The sequence below is a fragment of the Myotis myotis genome, unplaced genomic scaffold (assembly GCF_014108235.1).
Source record: "Myotis myotis isolate mMyoMyo1 unplaced genomic scaffold, mMyoMyo1.p scaffold_m19_p_17, whole genome shotgun sequence".
NCBI classification, from domain to species: domain Eukaryota; kingdom Metazoa; phylum Chordata; class Mammalia; order Chiroptera; family Vespertilionidae; genus Myotis; species Myotis myotis.
In genome coordinates this window covers 21,207,998-21,233,496 of record NW_023416321.1, presented here as the reverse complement: position 1 = coordinate 21,233,496, position 25,499 = coordinate 21,207,998, and the positions used below count along the sequence as shown (strand labels likewise).

General features: G+C 38.6%; 2 protein-coding genes across 9 annotated transcripts in view; both read right to left on the bottom strand.

The window, feature by feature from the left end:
* Positions 1-11,230, bottom strand: part of INTS2 (integrator complex subunit 2) — a 48,590-nt gene extending 37,360 nt beyond the window's left edge. For 3 of the 4 annotated variants that reach the window (XM_036340226.1, XM_036340228.1, XM_036340229.1), the window contains exons 1-9: positions 11,124-11,230; positions 9,585-9,891; positions 8,781-8,919; positions 7,212-7,314; positions 6,251-6,364; positions 4,622-4,752; positions 3,992-4,165; positions 2,807-3,033; positions 565-690 (exon numbers count right to left, since the gene is read on the bottom strand). In XM_036340226.1, coding sequence (XP_036196119.1) covers positions 565-690; positions 2,807-3,033; positions 3,992-4,165; positions 4,622-4,752; positions 6,251-6,364; positions 7,212-7,314; positions 8,781-8,919; positions 9,585-9,891; positions 11,124-11,142 — 1,340 coding nt within the window. In that variant the 5' untranslated portion in view covers positions 11,143-11,230. The remainder of the gene's footprint in view (positions 1-564; positions 691-2,806; positions 3,034-3,991; positions 4,166-4,621; positions 4,753-6,250; positions 6,365-7,211; positions 7,315-8,780; positions 8,920-9,584; positions 9,892-11,123) is intronic. The other variant, XM_036340227.1, reaches the window with a different exon arrangement.
* A 9,674-nt stretch (positions 11,231-20,904) lies between these two features.
* Positions 20,905-25,499, bottom strand: part of MED13 (mediator complex subunit 13) — a 96,494-nt gene continuing 91,899 nt past the window's right edge. For all 5 annotated transcript variants that reach the window (XM_036340204.1, XM_036340203.1, XM_036340207.1 and 2 more), the window contains one exon: positions 20,905-24,884. In XM_036340204.1, coding sequence (XP_036196097.1) covers positions 24,752-24,884 — 133 coding nt within the window. In that variant the 3' untranslated portion in view covers positions 20,905-24,751. The remainder of the gene's footprint in view (positions 24,885-25,499) is intronic.

The window sequence follows — 25,499 nt, the reverse complement described above, 5'->3', positions numbered from 1 at the left end:
AAAGTGGTACATATATACAATGGAATATTACTCGGCCATAAAAAAGAATGAAGTCTTACCATTTGTGACAACATGGATGAACCTAGAGGGTACTGTGCTAAGTGAAATAGGTTAGGCAGAGAAAGACAAATACCATAAGATTTCATTTATATGTGGAATCTAATAAACAAAATAAATGAACAAGCAAGACAGAAGCAAACTCAAAGATGCAGAGAACAAATTGATGGATGCCAGATGGGAGATAGGTTGAGAGATTGGGTAAAAAAGGTGAAGGGATTAATAAATTCAAATTGGCAGTTACAAAATAGTTACAAGGATGTAAAGTACAGCTTAGGAAATATAGTCAATAATATTATAATAACTATACATGGTGTCAGGTGGGTGCAAGACTTACTGGAGGATCACTTTGTAAGTTATAAAAATGTCTAATCACTGCTGTACACCAGAAATTAATACAATATTGAATGTCAACTGTAATTGAAATTTTAAAAAATTAAAAAATAAATAAGTAAACACACAAACAAACAAAAGCAGACCTTGAAAAAATAGAGCAATTTCAGGTACCTGACAAGTGCAGAAAAGGCCAGCAGCATACAAAAGGAAAGGGAAACAAAGCGAACCCCAGCAGGTGTAGCGGGAGGACGGCTCGTCATCAACTGGAGCAACTGTTCAGCTTCTTCCTCAGTTGGTCTAAAAAAGAAACACATGATTACGCTTTACTTTTTTTAGCTGAAGAAGGGAAAAAGAAAAAGGGACTTCCCAACAGTTTCACCATTCAGATACAAGCTTTGTAATAATATCTCACTATTTATAAAATCTTTAACATCTTGAGTTGTGAAAAGCAACACTGTTGAGTTTACAACCAGTGTTCTTTCTTGGACACAAATACAGGAACTGCTCACGGTGCACAATAGTGTGGAAGCATAAAAATAACCACATAAGCTGATGCCCTGGCTAGTGTGGCTCAGTTAGTTGGTTGTCATCCCAATCACCAAAAGTTTGCTGGTTCAATTCCTGGTCAGGGCACATGCCCGGGTTGTGGGCTGAATCCCCGGTAGGGGGCACGCAGGAGGCAGCAGATTAATGTTTCACTCTTACGGATGTTTCTCTCTCTCCCTCTCTCTTTAAAAATCAATTCTTAAGAAATCATTAAAAAAACATATAAGCTGAAATTACACATCATGATCTTAATAATCAATGGAGAATATTTCAACTGTTCTGTGACCTTTAAATTTGTTTTTGTCAAAACATTACAAATTCTGTCAGTTATAATGCATAAGGAAATAAAAAACAGTAAAACTTTTATACAGCACTCTATAATTGAAAATATTAGACACATTGGGAACTAAAGTGTTTTCTTCGTAAAAAAATAAAACTATCAATACTAGTCTGAACAGCCTTTGTCTTCTCATTGTATAACTTACAACACAAAGTGTATGTCTTTTCTAAGCCTTGATGAACTGTCATAGCCATTCTAAGTTTGGTTCAACTTCCAATATGTTATCCCCTGTACTTTCAGTCATGAAATATCTGAGACTTCCTTTCATGTGAAGGTTTTTGCCTACATCACTTCTTCATCCTTTTTGTCACAATAAATTTCCTCATTTATGTTGACAAGTTCATCTGGCTGCATATCTAGAGTCTCTCAAATGGAAGCTGTGTCAACATTCTCACAAGTCAGCTATTTCTTCTATTTACATTTGGTTCAAATGCCACTTCCAACAGCACCACTTTTTGTGTCTTTGCTTCACTTTCATCTTTATTGGCTAATCCCCTCCTTCAGTTATCTATTTTTATAAAATGTCACATGGGTTTCAAGGAGACAATACATGCACCCACTTTGCTATCTATTCATAAACTGAGTAATCAATGTGTGGTGACCAATTGCTGACAGATTTTAAAAGAAATGATGCAATTGGTCACTGATCATGATGTGCATGTTATTCATACAGTAATCTATGGCTTAAAGAGCTCTCAGCAAAGCTGGTATTTTACACAATTATGTGGTTAATGTATCATGGTAACTGATACATTAGATGTTGAGGGAGCATAATATTTAATTAAACAGTGGTAACTGAAATTCACATATATCAAAGCCATGCAAAGTGAGGACTGTGTAAAACAGTTGAGGACATTATTCAAAAGGATATAGTGCACTGACTAAATGATAAACCTTATGCTTAATAATCATATCATATCAACTGATGACCTCAGCTGTCATAGGAAACATAGGAGAGCTTTACTTCAACCAGCTGCATGGGCTGGTAAACAATCACTCACAAATCACTCCCAGTGATGGCGAACCTATGACACGCGTGTCAGAGGTGACACGTGAACTCATTTTTTTGGTTGATTTTTCTTCGTTAAATGGCATTTAAATATATAAAATAAATATCAAAAATATAAGTCTTTGTTTTACTATGGTTGCAAATATCAAAAAATTTCTATGTGTGACACGGCACCAGAGTTAAGTTAGGGTTTTTCAAAATGCTGACATGCCGAGCTCAAAAGGTTCGCCATCACTGCATTATACTCATGTCAAGCTGTGGTGAAGCCACAGGTTTCTTAAACTGCTTTGGCTTGTCCCATATTTACATAATTATATTTACATCAGACCAAAAAAGATAGATACATCCCAGCTAAGGATGTTTTGCCTTAAGACTTCATTCTTTATATAGGCCAGCCCACTAACTAAGCCCAACAGAAAACCCAAATCCTCAGAATAAAAGGCCTTTGACTCACTTTCTTGGGATTAGAAACAAGAAAGTAAAATGACAAAAAGGTAAAATATCGAATTATGGAATACTTGAGTCCAGCGATCCCCATCAAAGCACAGTACAGACGCAAGAGTGCACTGGCTTTCACAACATGCTCTTCTTTCAGCCCCGAGTACACAGACACATGGGGCTCGGCCTCCGCGTCAGCCTCGTCCGCGATGCGGGTGCTTCTCACTGTGGGAAGGATGCCGGTCAGCTCCAGAAGCAGCTGCCGTCGCATCTGCCAAAGGACAGAACTGCTGGTCTCTCTCTTCCTCTGTAAGAAATATGAGCCACAAGAAGAAGCAAGCATGGGACACTCAGTAAGTCAGAAGGAAGTTCAAACAGAGCTCCCCAGGTAAACACTTGAAATTGACCCCTTTAAGGAGGCTGTCATAACTACAGAATCTCATTTTAACCAATCGAGCACACTCAAAATTCACTGGTTCATTTCAAGAATACTCCACTCATCCTAATTTGGATTGGTTGTACAGAATACACTAAATTAAGTACAATTTGAATTGTAAAACATCATCTAAAATGGTATATTTTCAAACACATAATGACTAATGGAGTCACATGTGCTATAGAAGTGCTCATATTTTGGAGACACAGACCTTGGGTTTAAAGAACAGCTCTGCTATTAGTGAAGTATGCTTAGGACTCTGCAGATTCCCAAATGCTTTCAGGGAAACCAGGTAAAAAATGTGTCCTTAACCATTTGTACGCCGTAAGCGTCTATAGATGCAAGCGGCAGACCTTTTTAATTAAATTCAAAACATGGTGGCAGTTAACTGGTTAATAATACTAAGACATTATTGGCCTTTTTTACTATTATAGTGCAGTTCTCCAACAGTTTCTATGAAACCAGACATTAAAGAGATTTGCAAAAATGTAAAAACACCACAACTCTCATTAGTTTTTTTTTAATTTTGGAAAATATGGCTATTTTTCATTAAAAGACGTTATGTTCACACTGAATAGATTATTATTTTTAAATAAATATTTCAAATATTTGTTTTCATTTCTAATCTGATAAATAGCAATAGATAAAAGCACAAAAACAAAAGCTCTTTGGTATCCTCAATGATTTTTTTTTTAATGTTAGGAGGGTCCTGCGGCTAAGAAATTGGAGAACCATTGGTCTAATGACATCATTCTCAAAGTGTTTCTTCCTCTTTTACTAATTGCCAAAATATCCTGATCCTTGACCTATACAGATATTTATCCCTCACCTGTTGTCCATTTCGGATAAAAGTTCCAAACCAAGTCCGGACTTTCGCATTTGTTCCAAGAAGCAAACCACTAACAAAGCAAACCAAGTCAGTCACTCCATCTTCACTAACTTCATTTTTAGTATGATCCAATGTCAAAGCTACTCCAAGGCCTGGCAAGTGACATTCTTCCACCTAACACAGCACAGAAAACAAACTGAACTCAGTATCATAAGGAAAAGAGCCAGGATGGTTCAGAGTCTAAAGCCTCTAAACAGTGGTTCTCAACCTTCCTAATGCCACGACCCTTTAATACAGTTCCTCATGTTGTGGTGACCCCCAATTTCATTGTTACAAATTGAACGTAATTAAAGCAGAGTGATTAATCACAAAAACAATATGTAATTATATATGTGTGTTCCGATGGTCTTAGGCGACCCCTGTGAAAGGGTCGTTTGACCCCCCCAAAGGGGTCGTGAACTGCTGCTCTAAAGTTTAGAGGAAGAAGTATCACAAAACATAAAAACCCAGAGAGGAAGGTAATACATCCAGGATATAATTATAATTTTCTACAAGATTCCAAAACCATCTTGAGAAGAGTTTCTGGTCCTAATATAAAGTCTTTTGTCTCATAAAAATAAGACCTCTTACCACCATGCCTCGGACCTTGAGAGCCTGAGAAGGATTCATTTTACATAAAGAGCATAAGGCATCTGTTCTGCGCCTTCCTCCAAGACTTTCTTCATCCTGTCGTTCTCCATTTTTGATCAGGCCTCTACAAACTGAACATTGAATAGCCTCTATTACTTTAAGCTTTATAAGTAAAAAGCTAGAAAAACATTTTTAGCCTTGAGAAGCAATCATTTATGCAGATTAGACACTACAGAAGAAAAGGGTTAGGAATCTTGAAAGCATAGTAAAAGAAACTGGTAAAAATAAAGCACAGAATTTTAAAAAAGACTTAAAATATGCACAGTGACCTGTGGGATAATATCAAGGAGCCAAAAAGAGAAAGGGAATAGAAGACAAAAATATATTTGTCCAAATTTGATGAAAATTAAAAACACAGAGAAACTCAATAAACTCCAAGCAGGATAAACACAAAGAAATCATATCCAGACACATCATAATCAAATTTCTGAAAATCAGTGATAACAAAGAAAGTAGCCAGAATAAATAAATAAATACATAAATAAATACGTAAATAAAAATAGCCAGAGGCAAAAAGAAACATTATATACAGAACAGAAATAAAAATCACCACAGAGAACAGAATGACATCTTGAAAGAGCTAAAAGAAAATGTCAACCTAAAATTTTATACCCAATGAAAATATCTTTCAAGAAATGAAGGCAAGCCCAGCCTGTGTAGCTCAGTGGTTGAGCGACAACCTATGAACCAGAAGGTCACAGTTCGATTCCCAGTCAGGGCACATGCCCAAGTTGCTGGCTCAACAAACTGAAAGGAAATCCACAATTATGTTTGGAGATATCAACACCCTTCCCTCAGTAACTACTGGAACAAGTAGACAGAAAATTAGTAAGGACAGTGCTTCCAAAGAGCTTTTACGTATCATGTGATAATCTCTTAGAAATGTAAGAGAACTATCAGTATCTCCATTTTATAGATGTGAAGTATCTTGATGGCAATCACATAAAGTATAATTGACAAAGCCAGAAATTATAACCCCCAGATTCAGTGTTTTTTTCCTCAGTGGCTCCCAATTCCCAAATTACCTTATTCAATAATGTTTTTACTTTCATATCACTCCGACCCAAATAATAATCTTCAATCACTAGTAGTTTGAAATAGACATGAAAAATTTCAATTGATTTTTCTTAATTTCTACCCTACACTTTTCTGCAAACTGATAGCAATAAGGCTAAAAAACAACGGCCTAATTGCTGGTATTTCTGATTACAGATACCATGCATTGACTGCTCCCTGGCTATTTCACAGATATATGTCTCCTCTCCTCTTTGCTCCCTGAGCATTGGGATTATATCTTCTAGTCCTTTGGTATTTTTTATTGTCATAATATAGCACCGGTGCCTAATAGCAAAAAAAAAAAATTTGCTACATACTCACTGTACTTAAAATGTTAATCTCAACACAATTTTGAAACCTCTAAACTCAATATTTCTAAAATTAGTGCACACTAATAAACTTTCAAAAGACAAAAAATATCAAAACCCCATAAATGTTTCTTCTTAGCTCAAACAGAGGTCCTTACATGCCCAAGTAAATCTCTTCAATATCCCATTTCAAAATTATATTTACCTTCATTGAAACTATCAGGAACATTGGCCACCAACAGACACAAGAACCAGGCACCATTTCTAACATGTAGCAAGGCTTCAGCTACATCAACTATAGGAAGCAGGGAAGGGAGCTCTATGAGAAAACAAAAGGCAGTGTTACTACTGAAGAGTGACATTTCATTGCATTTACATTAAACATCTTTTGACATTTCACTGATGTCATTTAAAAGCAATTAAGGCAATTTCCTTTCACAGTCTAGAGTTGAAGTGTCTAGTAGGACAGCCACCAACCACCTGTGGTTATTTAAATCTAAATTAAATAAAATTAAAATTAGCTCAGTTCCACCCAGATAGTGTGGCTAAATGGTTGGGCATTGACCTATGGACCAGGAGGTCACAGTTCGATTCCCCATCAGGGTACATGCCTGGGTTTGTGGGCTTGGTCCTCAGTGCGGGGCGGGTGGAAGGGGGGAGGGGAAAGAGAGAGGGAGACAGAGAGAGAGAGAGAGAGAAAGAAACATTGATGTAAGCGATACACATCAATTGGTTGCCTCCCACATGCACCCTGATCCAGCCCAAGGATTGAACCTGCAACCCAGGAACGTGCCCTTGACCAGGAATCGAACCCGAAACCTTTAGTGTGCAGGCTGACACTCTAACCATTGAGCACACTGACCAGGGCTTTTTTTTTTTTTAGTTCTCACCCAATGATATATTTTATTGATTTTAGAGAAAGCAAAAGGGAGAGGGAAAAGAAGAGGGGGAAAAGAGAAGGAAAGAGAGAGAGAGAGAGAGAGAAAACTGGTTTCGAATCTGTGACCTTTTGGTGTGAGCTCCAATCAACTGAGCCACACCAACCAGGGCATACTATTAGTCATTTTTTACTTAATTTTTTAAGGTACATTCCAAGTTAAGAAGTGATACAGTATTATTTAACAAAAAACTATAACTGAAATGTATCTTAGCATTCATTACAGTACCTGCTTGTAAAATACAAAGTACATCTGCAGCTTCCTCCAAATAGACTGGACTCTCAAATAGCTCAGATGACTTGATAAAAAATTCTCCACTGCAATCAGATACCTAAATTAAATATATATATATATAAACTCTATTAATTTTTAGGTAATTAATTAAATTCCTTACTAATTTTGTAATTATTTGTTCAGCTTGCACCCCACGTCTCTTAATATGTCATTAATACACAGCATCAGAATATGCAATATTCCATAAATTTGAACCAATGTAACCAATTAACAGTCACATTAATTATTATTCAGACATGACAGTATGGGTTTCTATAATTTATGTCTATATAAATATTTGGAGACATCTGGAATTAAAGATAAGACAATCCAAAGAAATGAACTAGAAATGCTACCTACATAAGTTGTAGCTGAAAAAAGAAAAAAAAACACCTGTAAACTTAAAGTAGCATAACAAATATAAATTCATGTTCAATGCTGAATGAACTGTGAGAAAAACAAAGAATAAAAATTTAAGTCAACAAAAGTACCTATTAACTTTATAAAAACTTTCCTAGAGTAGTTTTATCACCACATTTCCTATATGCCAGAAACATTCCACAACAGAAAGGTCACTTATTTTATTAGAGACATCAAGTGAGGTTATTGAGAAAAATATGTAGGAGAAATATTGGTTGAAATTAAAGACTTTCCATATAATAGAGTAAAATAAAATAATTATAATAGAAAGAAATTTTTTAAAGATTTATAACATATCTTAAAAACTATCTAAAATTGATGAGCCCCTCTCCCCTTACCAAGTATTTTATTTGGAAACAGAATTTCGGGGGGGCGGGGGGGGGTTCTCCACAATTTTTAAAACTTTATTATAAATTAACTGACCTTGAAATCGAACAGTAAATAACTTTTCCCCTAAAACTCTGGGCCTAATCTCATTTAAGCCATCTTACTATGAAGATCTAATTTAGTTCTTTGTATGATAGAGCCCTGACATTCACAAATTTAAAACTCAAGAGTTTCAATTAGCCATAATTACCCACAGGTGCATAACCTAAAATGATCTATCATTTTGCTGACATGAGAAGTTGAATAGACTTTACTGTACAGAAGCAATTCAGTCATCTAGTGAGTAAGGCTAGTCAATGACCTACATCCAATTCAGCTTTGATATTCCCTACTCACTGTTACATAGAGGTTATTAATACTCAGTGTCTGAAGGAACTGTGTACATTTTTCAGTTATACATCAAAACATTTTATGGGGGAAACTGTACCCTATAATGGTATAATCAAATTTGGTAATCTTATCTAATTGTCAAGAAGCCATTGTATTAATTCCATATAAAAAAAATTCCTATGCTGGAGAACAGAGAAGAGACATACATGAGAGAAAACAGTAATAAGAGAAAGAAAGCCTTTAAGGCAGGCATTCAATAGCATTTCAAACCTTTGAAAGGAACACACTTATATAACCAATAGAAATATGTGTAGAAGAGGATGCATCCTGCCTGACTTATTGTCTCTGCTTCATGCATATTTTGAGCTGTAACTCAAATAAATGTACCTTGTTCATAATTGCCAACAGCTCACTAAGCACAAGACGCAATCGACGAGGTGAATCACTGTGTTCAAACTCTAATGTTAGTCCATGCTGAAGCTGTGATACCAGGATGCTCTCTCCAGCACCTCCTCCAAGTTTATGCCTAATAAAGTACAAATGTGTAAATCAACAATTATGAGAACAGTGGCATAGAAGTAATAACAAAAAGGTTATCTTTTATTGAAATAATCTACAAAAGAATGTATGAACTCTATTCATACATTTCATGAATGTATGAAATTACTTCTGAATTACTACGTAGTTTGCCTATCTATTTCAGGAATTTACAACCAATGTAAAGACTCCATCACAAATGATAGTTAATACCCACTTCCATTAACAACAGTGGCACATTGTTGGATTCACAATGGGCAGGGACGAACAAACCTCCGCCCAGAGACTCACATTGGAGACTCCATGTAAACTTAAAAAACCTCTCAGATGATTCCAATAAATCCTTCTACTCTAGGGGAACTTACTCTACCCAGTTCCCACTGAGAGTAACTGGTCTAATCAGTTTAGACGGAATACAATAGTGTATGTATCGAAACTTCTCTACACAACATTCTATGATATGGAAATTCAAGAGTTTTAACTGTAAGTAGAAAGAAAACTAAGTAAAATACTCTCCAAAGTTTAGACTCTCAATCTTCTCTTTTTGGCGTGCATCCAGTAAAAAGCCCACAAAGCTCCAAAAGATATTTGATTCCTTCTTCTTTGGCAAGCCCAAGTAAATCCCAATCTGCATATTGTATAACAGAACGTTACCGAAGCTGCTGTTCTTTGCTGGCATCCTGTTCCAAGGCATGGAAGTCCACAGACAACAAGGCAACAATGGAGTTGACAGCCTCCACTCCCGAGAGAAGGCGAAGAATGAGTTTTTTATCCTGGGCCCAGCTTTGGCTCTGGTCCGCAGGAGCACAAAGTGCCATCCGCACCAAGCAGGGCAGGAGAAGTCTTAATTCTGGGTCACTTAACGATGCCAAACGAACAACATCCACCTTCTGCATTGCCTCAAAAGCAAAGGGGCTGACAAACTGAAGGCTTGTACACTCCGTCATTGTCACTATTGGTCCTAATGATTAAAAAAAAAAAAAAAGTAGGGATGTAACTCCCACACGTATGAACACCCTCTTTTTAAGTACCCTGGAAAATGTGGTTTATCTTTAATAGGCCCCTGTGTTGACAATCAGTTCCTGGAACAATTAATGGCTCCCTACATTTCTACGGCCATCTGGAAAATGAGAAAGAAAATAGTCTATTAATGTCTCTTCTAGCCTTAGGGATTTTCTGTTCAAATACTCTTAGTTTGCAAAGAAGGAATACGAGGCAGAGAGATTAAGTAACAAGCCCATAGTATTATTACTAGTTAGAGGCAAAAGCCAAGGCTGAATCCTCATCTACTATATCTCAGCCCAAAGCTTTCTCCATGACACCAGTCCTCTGAGTGCCACACGTAAAATAAAAATAAGCCGACGGCATGGTGAAGAACGCTCCTCTTCTGTCCCTCTCTTGTTGCACATGCCTAGCCAACAGGTTAAAGAATGTCAGGCTTCTCTTTCCACGCTGCAGGAGTCGGCGTTGGTAAATGGCCTCAGGAGCCAAAGGCAATGTCAGATTCAAAACTCTGGAGGCCTTACCACCATCCCCTGTGCGCTGGGTGAAAACCAGCTGTGGAGGCGGGAGGTGCAATTAGCTATGGGCGACAGATGAGTCCCACTCGGGCACTTCTCTGTCCTCAGGGGTAATCAGAGGCATTAAAAAAACAAACAAACAAACAAACAAAAAAAACCAGGGGTCAGTAAGCCAATGCCATCATAGGTACCAGTCGTGGGCAGAAACGCTGCTTTGCTTTTAAGCTAGAGGAGTTGGCCTTCGCACCGAGGGGCGGGCTGAGGGAGCAGAGGCGCCCTGTGTGCTCATAGGTCTCGCCCCCGGTGTAACGAGAACCAACCAGTCCCTCGGGCTGAGAAAAGCGGGCGGGCTGCCGACCAGGACCAGGGGACGCGCTGAGGTCCGAGAAGCGGAAGCTTCAGACCTTCGGTTCTGCCCTCCAACCAACCGGGATCCCACCCGCACCCGCGTCCCAGAGGCGGGACGCGGTAGAAATCGAGAGCGCGGTCCGAAATCGGGCCTAGGCGAGCATCTGGACTCCCCGACCCCAGCGGTGCCCTGAGCCGACCCGGTCTCCCTGAAGTCTGACGCCGGGGCCAATCGGGTCAGCGGTGCGGAGGGCCTGGATGGGGCCTCCGCGCTAAGGCAGAACCTAGGCTGAAGGGAGCAGAAAGCGGAGGAGACTGTTTCAACCTGCACCCAGCACCTTCATTCATCCCCAGCGTCTGGCTCCCGTCGGCCACCGTACTGCACTGAAAGGAAGAGTGGCTGCGAGAGAAAACCCAGAGACGTCGGCGCGGACACCCGGGTGCGCGTGCGCGGCCCCGCCCCTTCCTCCCCCGCTGCTTGCTCCGCCCACTCTCCCCTCCGGAGGGTTTAGAACTCGCTGTCAGTCTATTTCCCTGACTCTACCCGCGGTGTCATTCAGCCCCTTCGAGCTGCAGTTTCGGCTTCACCTGGCTTAACGTGGGTAAAAGAAGTGTTAAAATTGTCCCCACTGTTCTTTCACCGGAATACACTGTCCTCTTCTTCCATCTCTGCCTATGCCCTCCTGCACCAAAGTTCTAGAATCCCAGGATTTGTAGGAAAATTTAAAAAGTAATCTAATCCCCGAGCCTTCCTTCCCTCTCGACCTCACACACAGTCAGAGGTTAAACCTCTCATTTCAGGGTTCCTACGTTAGGGTCTATGGATCCTTGGAGCGCGATGAATGGAGATTCGGGAATTCTCTGGAACCTGCGGAAATTGCGAGTTGCTTGGCATGTCTTCTGGAAAGAGGGTCCAAAACTTTCAACAACTCAAAGAACACTGGTCTCCCAGAAAAGATTGAGAACCACTACTCTGTGTGTTTCATACTATCTCCAGTGCCTGGTTCAGTCGTCCTGTATTTAGCACCTTCTATTTATAAAACATTGTGCTCGGAGTTGTAAACAAAAATATTTGACAGACAGTACTTTATAGCTACCAAGGCTTTGACAGAGAGATGATCTCTTTAAAAATAAGGGCTGTGCTCCGGCCGGGTTGCTCGATGGTTAGAGTGTCTGCCCGCACACCAGAGGGTCCGGGTTGGATTCAGTTCCAGGGCACAGAATTGGATTGGGGCTTCCACCCCAGGAGGAGTATGGGAAGCAACCAGTCAATGTGTCTCTCACATGGATGTTTCTCTCTCTCCCTCCACTCTCTCTGAAAATCAATGTGAAAAAAATCCTCGGGTATTAACAACAACACAAGTAATAATAATAATGTCTGCTTTCAACATGAAAAATCAGTAAAGGAAGAAATGAACTAACGTGTTGCAGTGTTTCTCAGACTTTTTTCCACCTGTCCCACAGTAATACATTCCACACTGTGCCTCAAAAGACACATATGCATATGTACCCACATTTAAATGGAAACAGGTATCTTATGAAATAATACACATACTACATGCAATGTATTCCGTTCTACTTTAAATTGCTGGTCACTACATACAAATTGATTATATAACTATAATATTGTTATTTTTAAGATGATATTTATTAAGGAGTTATTTATTGAACACTTGCTAGGCACTAGTACTTTATAGCTATTATCAGATTTAATTCTCTGAGGTAGATAATATTCTCCATTTTAAAATTGTGGAAATTGAGAGAGGTCAAGCAATTTAATCTCCCTGGATGGTTATTTCACAGGAAGAGTCATTCAAACACTGATTTGGGGGAACAATAGAAGAGCAGGTGGATGTAAACTGATTTTTAAGATCTCTTTAAATCTAATTGTTTATGATCCTGAAATCATTAATGGAGAAACAACATGCAGATCCATCTTGATCAACAGAGAACAGCAAATCATGTCTAGCCTGAACAAGATAGCGAGAGTGTGATGGTGACAAGTGCTGACACTTGTTTTCTTTTTTTCTTCTCTTCCAATTCTAATCTCAGTATCACCACCACCCAGAGTTGCTCAAACCAGAAACCTGTAAGTCATCCTAGACTCCAGCCTCTCCCCCAAATAGCCACTTAGTCAGCAAGTCTTCCAAATCTGCATTGTAATGTTTGCCAATGAAATCATTTTGACAATCACAGAGAAACACAGACACCCTAGTGAAAAAGACTTACTCTAAAACTTTTGAGTTTTAGAGCTGCTTTCTCTGAGATTGATTACCTAACTGTACTACAATCAATTTATAAAGGTGTTGCAGCCCACATTTTCAATTAGGCAGATTCAGAAACTTCTAGAATGGCAAATAATGCTACAAATTAGCCCAAACATTTAGTTGCCTATAAAACACAAAACCTTAGATTATCAGTGGAGATTCTTATGTATTTGCTTCACCCTTTTGTGATTATAATTATCCCTTTTTAAGACCAATATTGCACTGAGGTTCATTACCATTTCTGTCCACATAAAAATGTATTTCATCAATTCTGTGATTATTTTTTTCACATTTTAATCTCTCTGAAATTGGGATGTCTTAAAATCAATAGTGTTAAATTGTATCTAGCAGCATTTTATTTTTAGTGACACATAAAATAAAGTCTTACAATTGCTGGTGTCTTAGGTTTGATGAAACATATAGTGTGGTTCCTATACTTTTAGGTTGAAAGAGAAGACTCCTTCCTGGATGAAGTAAACCTCTGAATGGCTTGCTTTGACTTACTGTTTTCTACTTGAACTACTTTTTAATCAGACGGGGGGAAAAAAGAAAAAACAAAAAGACGTTACCTACTATGTTTCAGGAATACTGGGTGCTTTTATGTAGATTATTGCTGAGTAAATGAACTTAAGGAAATTAGAAGATGAAGGTACTGAAAGGAGGACCAATGTTCTTTGGAAATAGAATCACAGAATTTCAAAAGTAAAAGGATCTCAGGAGACATCTAGCTCGTTCTCTCAACGAGCCTCTTTTATCTTGAAAGATTTCTTCCATTGTTTCAGCCTGTCAAGATGTTTTGATCTTCTACACTGGCTATCTGCTTTGGCAAACAGTTCATATCTTCATTAATTTTATGGATAAATGTTGAAGAGAATAGTGTCCGGCCAAGTTCTATAGTATAGCATTAGAGACCTCCAGACTGATATAGTCTCCACTAATCAAGCCTCTTTGGTTAAGATTTTCAACTATTAAGAAATCACCCAACTACTTTAATCAACCAATGTCACCCCAATAAAATCAATAGAAGCAAAATAAAGAAATCACCCCAACTACTAAAACACTCCCCTGCTTGGAGAGAGTGTTGATTTTTTTAAGGTGGCACTCAAAAGGCAGAGTTTTTCATGGTCTGACTTCTCTCTGGCCTGGACGATGGCCAATATCCCACCATGGTGCCTACATTTTAGTTACTTTCAGCTGCTTGTTTCCCAAGTCCTTCATGTTATTCACTGTTCCTTCTGTGTGGAATGCCTTTTATTATCTTTATGTCTCTGTTCTTTTTTAAAAATATATTTTTATTGATTTCAGAGAGGGAGAGAGAGAGAAACATCAATGATGAGAATCATTGATTGGCTGCCTCCTGCATGCCCCCTACTGGGGATCGAGCCTGCAACCCGGGCATGTGCCCTTGACCAGAATCAACCCCAGGATCCTTCAGTCCACAGGCTGACGCTCTATCCATTGAGCCAAAACAGCTGTGGCTCCTATGTATCTTTTAAGTTGAAGTGTTCCCTTGCTAAGAAATCTTTCCCTGGCAAACTACCTGTCTCTTCATTAGATTCGAGCATCCTCCTTCAATGCTCCCAAGCCACCCTTTACTCTCCTTCCATCATAGTACTTCACATATCACACTGTAACTGTTAGTACATACATGACTGTCTCTCCCACCAGAAAGTAAGTACTTACTTTGAGGGCAAGAGCTATATTTTATTTCTTTGCCCTTAGTATAGTATGTCACTTAATATTGGTTCGTTGAATTAATGATTTAAGCGTAATACCAAACTCATGTTGGATTCTCTTCCTTTTTTGTTTTTGCTTATATGGAAACCTTCAAATAACTCAGGGATGTGGGGGACTGACTTATCTGATCCAGTTGTTAATAGAGCAATATACCCTTTATACCTTGTTAGTAAGCAAAGCCTGGACATTTTACTTAACATGCTGAAGAGATGCTTCCTACTAAATGTCAATGTTTCTCTAGAAACTGTAATATTTCAAAAGTTATTTATCCTAAATGGTTTGAGTAAAGTTCAAACTGCACTTCTAAAGTGGATGTTCTGCTTCTATATTCTTAAAAAACTACAATATACTCCAAATATTTTTAACAATTCTGATTGTAACAATTCTGTCTCGTGCATATTTTGATAAAACCATTAAACAGATCAAAATTGTCAGAACAGCCCTAACCGGTTTTGCTCAGTGGATAGAGCGTCGGCCTGCGGACTGAAGGGTCCCAAGTTTGATTCCGGTCAAGGGCATGTACCTTGGTTGCGGGCACATCCCCAGTGGGGCATGTGCAGGAGGCAGCTGATCAATGTTTCTCTCTCATTGATGTTTCTAGCTCTCTATCCCTCTCCCTTCTTCTCTGTAAAAAATCAATAAAACATGTTTAAAAAAATTGTCAGAACATATTGTAATTTTGATTCTAGAAGTGTGGTAAATGTATGTATACTTTGAGTAATAATCTGATAACTATTTCAAGTCACCTCAACAAATTAACAAATACGTAGATCTATGTACATAATATGCTACTGGTATTAAGAGGTCAAGAGAATTTCCAATATACTAATTCCTTCTAGAACATTTTAAAATGTTCGCCATATTTCAGAGTTTTACCTCTTAATCTGTAGTTCTTAAATCACATGGAGAAATCTGACAGGAAATTTGGTAAGAAAAGATTACAGGAGCCCGGCCAATGTGACTCAGTGGTTGAGGATCAACCCATGAACCAGGAGGTTATGGTTTCATTCCCGGTCAGGGCACATACCTGGGTTGTGGGCTCGATCCCCAGTGTGGAGCATGCAGGAGGCAGCCAATCAATGATTCTCTTTCATCATTGATGTTTCTCTCTCTCTCCCTCTCCCTCCCTCTCTGAAATCAATAAAAATGTGTTTTGTTTTCTTTTAAATATTACAGGAAAGGGATTAACTAGCATTTTGAGCTTTAAGTCTTGGGTTTTGCCAAGATGTGGCAGAATGGGTCATAATGTATTTGTGCCCAGCCAGTGTGGCTCAGTGGTTGAGCATCAAAGCAGGAGGTCAGTATTCCATTTCCAGTCAGGGTACATGCCTGGGTTGCAGGCTCGATCCCCATGTGGGGTGTGCAGGAGGCAGCCGTTTAATGTTTCTTTTCCTTCTGCTCTCTAAAATGAAAAAAATATATGTTTTTAAAAACTTTATTTGCTGGAGAACCAAGATGGCGGCATAGGTTAACGCCGGAGTTTGCTGCTTTGAACAACTACTTCAAAAGTGAAACCAAAAAACGGAAGGGACATTACCCAGAACCACAGGAACGCTGGCTGAGTGGAAGTCCTACAACTAGGAGGAAAGAGAAACGCGTACGGACACTCAGAGGAAGCGCAGTGCTGAAGTCAAATTCTGAGGTGCGGAGTGCGCGGAGCGGGCTGGAGGCGGAGGGCGCGGTTGGCGTTTTCAATCGGGAGGGAGTCGCAGACTCTGAGCTCCAGATCCGGGCGAGTCTTTAGGGACCCAGACTCAAACGGGAGAAGCGGGACTGCCTGGCTTCGGTCAGAGCGAGTGCAGCTTTCTCTCTGAGCTTTGCAGCGGGTGCTGGGACTCAGAGAGGCAGAGCCCCTGGGGACAGGACTGAGAGCCGCCATAACTGCTCTCTCCGGCCCACCCTGTTGATCCTGTGCGACCCGCCCCGCCCAAGCCCTGCACAGAGGCATTTGCCAGATAGCCTCAGGCAAAGGCTAGATTAGCACCTCCCTAGAGGACAGAAGTTCTCTCACTGCTGACACAGCTGATTCTCATAGCCTGGAGGTCAAACCCTCCCTGGAATTAGCTACAACAATCAAGATTTAACTATAAGACTGCGAACAAAGACCACTAGGGGGTGCACCAAGGAAGCATAACAAAATGCGGAGACAAAGAAACAGGACAAAATTGTCGATGGAAGATATAGAGTTCAGAACCACACTTTTAAGGTCTCTCAAGAACTGTTTAGAAGCCGCCGATAAACTTAATGAGATCTACAAGAAAACTAATGAGACCCTCGATCTTATATTGGGGAACCAACTAGAAATTAAGCATACACGGACTGAAATAACGAATATTATACAGACTCCCGACAGCAGACCAGAGGAGCGCAAGAATCAAGTCAATGATTTGAAATTCGAGGAAGCAAAAAACACCCAACCGGAAAAGCAAAATGAAAAAAGAATCCAAAAATGCGAGGATAGTGTAAGGAGCCTCTGGGACAGCTTCAAGCGTACCAACATCAGAATTATAGGGGTGCCAGAAGATGAGAGAGAGCAAGATATTGAAAACCTATTTGAAGAAATAATGACAGAAAACTTCCCCCACCTGGTGAAAGAAATGGACTTACAGGTCCAAGAAGCGCGGAGAACCCCAAACAAAAGGAATCCAAAGAGGATCACACCAAGACACATCATAATTAAAATGCCAAGAGCAAAAGATAAAGGGAGTGGCAAGAAATATTCAAAGTGATGAATACCAAGAACCTACAACCAAGATTACTTTATCCAGCAAAGCTATCATTCAGAATTGAAGGTCAGATAAAGAGCTTCACAGATAAGGAAAAGCTAAAGGAGTTCATCACCACCAAACCAGGATTATATGAAATGCTGAAAGGTATCCTTTAAGAAGAGGAAGAGGAAGAAAAAGGTAAAGATACAAATTATGAACAACAAATATGCATCTATCAACAAGTGAATCTAAGAATCAAGTGAATAAATAATCTGATGAACAGAATGAACTGTTGATTATAATAGAATCAGGGACATAGAAAGCGAATGGACTGACTATTCCTGGGGGGAAAGGGGTGTGGGAGATGCGGGAAGAGACTGGACAAAAATCGTGCACCTATGGATGAGGACAGTGGGTGGGGAGTGAGGGCGGAGGGTGGGGCGGGAACTGGGAGGAGGGGAGTTATGGGGGAAAAAAAAGAGGAACAAATGTAATAATCTGAACAATAAAGATTTAATTAAAAAAAAAAAAATAAAAAAATAAAAACTTTATTTGCTTAATGTAGGCAACATGTCTATCTCTAAGCAGATTGAATTCTTACCAAGTATCAATACCTTATGCATAGTACAAACAAGCATTTGGTTTCGCTTTTAAAGGAAAAAACTTATTTCCTTCCTTTAGTAAGCCACTCAATAAGATTTTTCAGAGCTTGGTATTCAATACTGAAAACTACAAACAGTACAGAAAGATTACACCTAGTTGTGCAAGTGAATACCACCGCCCCCCCAAGAAAAAAGCTTGATTTGCATAGTTATTTTTAGTCAGACACTAAACTATAGTAAAAAAAAAAAAAGAAGAAGAAATAGAATATAAACTGTGAGACAGAAAATAATTAAAAGTTGTGACAACATAATGTATACACTGAGTGCCAGATTATTATGACCACCTGATGTTTGTAGGCAAATTAGCCGTTCACTGCATCGTATGGGATATGGAAGCCAAAGGCCTATTCGAACACCTTTGCTGTCTACAGTTACCAAGATAAAACGTCTCCAATTTGCACAGGAACACAAGGATTGGACAGTCGAGCATTGGAAAAAAGTCATGTGGTCCGATGAATCACGTTTCCAGTTGCATCATGCAGATGGCAGAGTGAGAATTTGGTGGAAAAAGCATGAAAGCATGCACCCCACATGCGTGAGTACAACCCTTCTAGCTGGTGGGGGCAGTGTTACGGTTCAGGGCATATTTTCCTGGCATGACTTGGGCCCTTTAATTCGTGTGGAACAACGTCTGAATAGCACAACATATCTAAGTATCGTTGCTGATCAAGTTCATCTATCATGTTGATGGCGTATCCCAATGGAGATGGCTTCTTCCAACAAGACAGTGCACCATGCCACGGTGCTCGTATTGTGCAGGAGTGGTTTCAAGAACATGAGGGAGACTTTACCTTGCTTAGGTGGCCCTCACAATCACCAGATCTCAATCCAATTGAGCATTTGTGGGACAAAGTTAAAAGAGCCATCAGGCAGCTGGTTCCACAACCATCAAATCTCACAGAACTGGACAGTGCTATTCATCAGGCATGGTGTCAGATTCCTCGCATCACCTTTCAACATCTCGTGGAGTCAATGCCAAGAATTGCCGCAGTATTGAAGGCAAAAGGTGGCCCAACGAAGTACTGATGGGGTGGTCATAATAATATGGCCACTGAGTGTGTGTGTGTATGTATGTGTGTGTGTGTGTATATATATATATAGTCTCCCATGTTCAAAGGCTGTTAAATCGCATTGTTTACCCATATATTCAGAAAAAAAATCACTTCTACTGTCGTGGTAAACAACCTGCTTCCCTATTTATAGTGGTCTGGCGCTTTAGCAACTTCAGCGCGTAATTATAGCTAATTTGCCTACAAATGTCAGATGGTCATAATAATCTGGCCACTCAGTGTACATCCTTTTAAAGAATTCTTTTTAAAATTCTGCTGGGAGAAACTATTTTAAAATGACAGTTTTGGAATTTGTCCTTAGCTTAAGTTTGACAAAAAAATATTTAAAACTAGAAGCCTGGTGCACAAAACTTCTGCAGGGGTAGGGCCCCTAGGCCTGGCCAGGCGATCAGGGCCGATCTGTGGAGCAACCAGCAGGGTGATCAGGGGCCCCCTGCTGGCACCTGCCTTGGCTGGCCTGGCACCACCCACTCACCAGCCCTGTCCTACCCGCCACCGCTGCCAGTTTCCTCCCTCTGCTGGGTGACTGACAGGGTGGTCGGAGGGCCCCTGCTGGCACCCATCTTAGAGGTGACCAGTGGGGCGATTGGGGGGAACAGCACTGCAAGCTCGCCAGCCAGCCCTGCCCCCCCCATCACCCTGCTGCCACCAGTCAATTTCCTCTGTGGGGTGAGCAGGGGGGTGGGGGGAGGCCCTGCTGCCACTCACCTTGGCTGGCCTGGGACCTGCGGGCTGGGGGCAGCTCCTGCATTGAGCGTCTGCCCCCTGATGGTCAGTGCGTGTCATAGCAACTGGTCGTTCCACTGGTCATTCGGTCAATTTGCATATCAGGCTTTTATTATGTAGGAGGACTAGAGACCTGGTGCACGAATTTGCACACTAGTGGGGTTCAGCGGGCCGGCCCCCGATGGTGGCCATTGGGAGCAGGCCGGCTGGAGCAAGGGGCCGCGGGTGTTCTGGTCATTCCACCATTTGGTCAATTTGCATATTACTCTTTTATTATATAGGATACCTGCTTAGACAAAATGGACAGAGAACAACAAAAAAAGACAGAGCTATTTTTAATGGATTGTTCATATCTGAACTCTTGCTTCAAAAACATTTGTGATTTTTAAAAAAAATAGGACAGAGCTATGCTTTAAATATTCGAAGGTAACTTTTCAATTAGAAAACTGATTAAACTAATCAGCCTAAAGGAATTAGTATGCACATGTATATATAATTTTCCTATATATTTAACATTGATATATGATTAAAATATTTTCTAAAATTAAATACTTCAGCCCTGGCCAGTGTGGTCCAGTGGTTAGAAGGTCAGCCCTCGCACCAAAGGGTTGTGGGTTCAATTCCCCATCAAAGGGCACATACCTGGGTTTCGGGTTCCCTCCCAGGTCCAAACAGGAGGCCACTAATCTATGTTCCTCTCTCTCTCCCCCATCCCTCCTTCCCATCCACTCTCTCTAAAAAGTAATAGAAAAAAATATCCTTGGGTGAGGATTAACAAAAAAATAAAATACTTAAGATGGAGAAGTTAAAAGTCCATTAATCAGTTTTTAGGTTGCTCCTTTCCATTTATAAATGAACCAAAAAAAAGTAATACTGCTCCTGATTTTCACACAAACTTTAGAGATATTTTCAACAGAATGAGACACCACAATGAAGGCTTCATGAATAATTTATTCCATTTGAAGTTTTGTTTTTTTTTGTGTTTTTTTTAAAAGTATAAATCTTTTCATTTCCTCAATCACAATTTATACAACTCAGTGTTATGGCATTCGGCAGCAATAGTGTTTGTTCCTTATTCTTTTTTTGTCACTTAAAAAAAAAAAAAAAAAAGCAACTGGACCATATTAGGTGTCACTGCTAAACAACTTTAAAACGTCCCTTCATAAAGTGACCAAGTTATTTTGAGTTGATGCTGACACATGTCCAGTAATGACGTTACAATTTGTAGTTTAAATTCAGTAACTCTAAGGTCCACAAATCCAGTTTACTTTGAAAACTAAATCTATTTTAAAACTTTATGAATACATCAACCTGAGGAGTATTTTAGGTCCCAAATCCAGTTTTTTACTTCATACTCCACAAAAAAGAAAACATATATATAAATTTAAACCACAGTTCTGGGCCCATAAAACACCAAGAAAATCCCAAAAGGTTAAGATTTCCAGCTGATTTGGGGGATGGGGCAAAAAATATGTCAAAAACATTTTTCTTTAATTTAGACAAACTAAAATCTTAAGAGGAAACCCAGACTAAAACATCACTCATGCACATTAAATGTATTAACAGACTGATATGCAATGCTATAGTGGATGAGAGGCAAATTATATGATGCAACAGCATTTAAAAACTTCCTTTTAATGTATTCAATTTGAACATTTTAAATAATGCAACATAGTATTTTGATATTACAGTATTAACATAGTGCTTGATTAAAGATCTGCAAATCTTTGTAGTAACACATTAAGTTAAAAAAGTTACCTCAGAAGGTAAATATGAAGACAAAAGGAGAATATTTTAATACAGTAATCTGTGCCATACTGACAATTGAGTAGGAATACAGCTGAGGATAGTTGACTAAGTAGTAAGAGCTTAATTTTAGTGGTTTAAGAAAAGTTTAGAAAGATTAAAAATTACAACTACTTTAAAATTTAAGGATTACATATAAGTACACTTGGTGGCCTTCTGGCCAAACAATAAGGTGTACAGAAATTTATTCATACAGTGTTAATTCACAGTCCTGATAACTGAATGGCTTGCATAAGAAAGGTATGGCTAGATGTTTCTCACTGGCTGGAAGCAGACATAATGTAAGTAATCTTTTGAAATGCCAAAATACTGGAATTCCACCCTGCTTTATAATGGATAACAGCACAAAAAAACAGATATTAGCACTGTAACAAGGAAGTCAAGGTGTTGCTGATCAACTGGTATAAAGCATATTATTTTGCTTACCTATTTAAACAAAACAAAACAGCCTACACTTGTCTGTGGCAGTACATTAGTAAGTTAGATCCATCATCCTGCATACTTTTTTTTTTTTTTTCGAAATAAGTCTCCGACCTTTTCTAATGGCTATTTAATAATTCTCTATTTGAGTGTGAACTCATATATGAAAGGAAGAAAAACATATCTTATCAGTAAATCCTGTATATTTAGGAACTACTCCCTGATTCCCAAATAAAAAGGAATTGTATACTGGGTTCATTCCTTATGGCTCCATATAAAAGAAACTGTCAGGGAATAATTTTTTAAAAATCTATTTTCAAACTGAGATGTGGTTACTAAAGGCTAGTAATTTTAAACAACTGAGAATATAGCTTCTATTTTTAAAAGTTACTATTGTGCTAAGTATATAAAAAAGGATACTCTTTTCATAGAAATTCCAAATAAGCATCTTTTCCTTCAAATCTCAGACAAGTTTTTTTAAAGTATAGAATAAACATGCAACATAATCCTTAGTGTGTGAGCATAATTTAAAAATGAATGCAGAGATGTGATCTTTAAATTTTAATTTCAAAATATGCTGGGATATCCATTGGGATTGCATAATTTTGAAAAAATGATTGAAAAATCTTTGTCACTAATTGTGTTTTCTTTATAGAAAAAAAGACCTGTTAATATTTTAATATACACAATTTGAAGAAGTTATATTGTTCATAAGAAAGTGATATTTAAGCTAAGCATATAGAATTTACAAAATGTTTCAGTAAAAAATAAAATAAAATAAAACATACCGAATTACTGCTTTGTAAATACAATTGATTTTGTTCTTGTAGAGAATTAGTGAACTTATAAATCCGGAATTTTGCTAGACTGTTTCCAAGAAAGATAGGTAGACTTGGCGACTGTGAATTCAAGTCAGCAGCACAGGTAGGAGGCTAACTTGGACTCTCTTGTGAGCAGCACTGTAGAAAGGATTTTTCAAGGGGGTAAAGCCTGCATAGAAGCAATTATCTTGGCATGTGCAAACAAGAAGGGGGAAAGCTGTATCGAAGGAAGGGGTGAATTAAAGTCCCTAAAATTCAAGTCCCTTCTTTAGGGAGGTGAGAACCTCCTTGACATATGTCCTGCCTTAATCTGAACTGTGTTATAGAAAAGTACAGACTCTGGTGTTTGGGACTGTCATCTCCAAACCAAGAAAATTAAATAAATAAAAGGCAAAGGGGAAACAAACAGGTTAAGTTTAGAAAATGGTTTTTAACTAGTGAAATAGAGTCTGAATACCAGAATTCACTGAGAATCTATTTACACCACAGTTTGATTGCACACACACACCCATACATATGCATACTCTCACACACATTCCCAATCTTTAATTTAAAAAAAAAAAAAAAGTCAAACAATCAAGAGTGACTGCTCTTAAAATAATTTGTAAAATGCCTAGAGCTGGGCTAAATTTCAACCTTATAGCAGATCCTGAAGATAATTTTCATAATTAATAATATTCCCATGCCTAGATGTGCCACTGTTAAAACTGAAAAAAATTTAAGCATGTAACATGAAACACCAAAATTAGTTTAAGCATTCAGTAGCAAATGTTTTTCTTGTAAAACTAAGTTTTTTTTCCCCACTGGAAATGGCCTGAAATATTAGTCATAGCCCTAAACCATAGTACAAAATATAACTGAAGATTTCTCATTTTATTCTAAATTAAACCACTTAACAATATCACGTGTATATTGCCATCATGTTATTCTGTAAAGGTGTGATATATAAAATGCTGTAAGACCTGGTACCTTTTCAATTTATAAACACAGTGAACTTCATTACTGTACATGTACTCTGCAACTACAGCTTAGCTGTAAATCCTCCACACACAATGGTATGGACATTATTCCCCCTCTATTCCCATTAAACTGTACATCAAGACAATACAAATTTACTGTCCCACCCACCCCTTACAAAAAAATAATACTCTAAAAGCAACCCTACTGCAACTTTTTAATTAAGACGATTACATATATTTTAGACCAATTGCTTTAAAGCAAGAAGGCAGTATAAACCTTCTAGGAAAATTTTTATAAAAGAGGTTAAGAAATATAAGACAATTTATACATTTAAAAACTTACAATAAATAAGAGATGCAGGCATTTTGAATACTAGATACTATACTCCAATACAAGAACATCTTGATGTTCTGAAACCATATGTTGAAATTCATTGTTCCTTGTTTCCTCTCCATGCTTTTATTATTCATTTAACATGACTGGGTACTATGGCTCATTACTTTTCACAAATACTGTGACTGGAAAAAAAAGGTTAATTTTGCTACGAAAATGTTATAATACGTTTTGTATGATCAGTCATCACCCTAAAGAGTTCAATATAGTCAATGAAAAATAGCAGGGTTATAGCCCCTCCCCCAAGTCAAAACAATATTTGTTGAAGTAATAAGAATTAGACCCTATCACAAATGACTTTCAGTGAGAAGATAACTGTAACTTAATCTTGCAGCAAATGTCTTTTCCTTGTTATTTCCTTGCACAGTTCCATCAAATGAAGATCACAGCATATTCATGATAAAGTTATATAACTGATTCAGCACCACAAAATGAATTGGGAGACATGAGCGTCTGTCCTGGATCGCAGGGTCACAGGTTAGCCAGGAGAGTGCATTGTACTGTTCCAAAACAAACCTGAAAAGCAAATAAACTATTTAAGTCGAGTATTTATTTATACTGTAGATTTTGGGAGCAGTTTCCAATTATGGCATCTTAAGATTCAAAGTAACTTAAAAAAAAAGATGGAAGGGCCCAACCAGTGTGGCTTTGTGGTTGAGTGTTGACCTATGAACCAGGAAGTCATGGTTCGATTCCTGGTCATGGCATATGCCCAGGTTTTGGGCTTGTTCCCCAGTGGGGGTCGTGGAGGAGGCAGCCGATGAATGATTATCTTTCATCATTAATGTTTCTACCCCTCTCCCCCTCTTCTTTCCTCTCTCTGAAATCAATAAAAACATTTTTTAAAAAAGTGGAAGTTATGGAATAGTGAGTCCTTGGGGAGATTAGAGTACTTCATAAAAATTACTCTAAAGTAGATCACATGTGTTAACAAGAAAAAACACTCATTCTGAATGGTATCATTTATCTCAGTAATGGCGAACCTATGACACGTGTGTCAGAGGTGACACGCGAACTCATTTTTTTGGTTGATTTTTCTTCGTTAAATGGCATTTAAATATATAAAATAAATATCAAAAATATAAGTCTTTGTTTTACTATGGTTGCAAATATCAAAAAATTTCTATATGT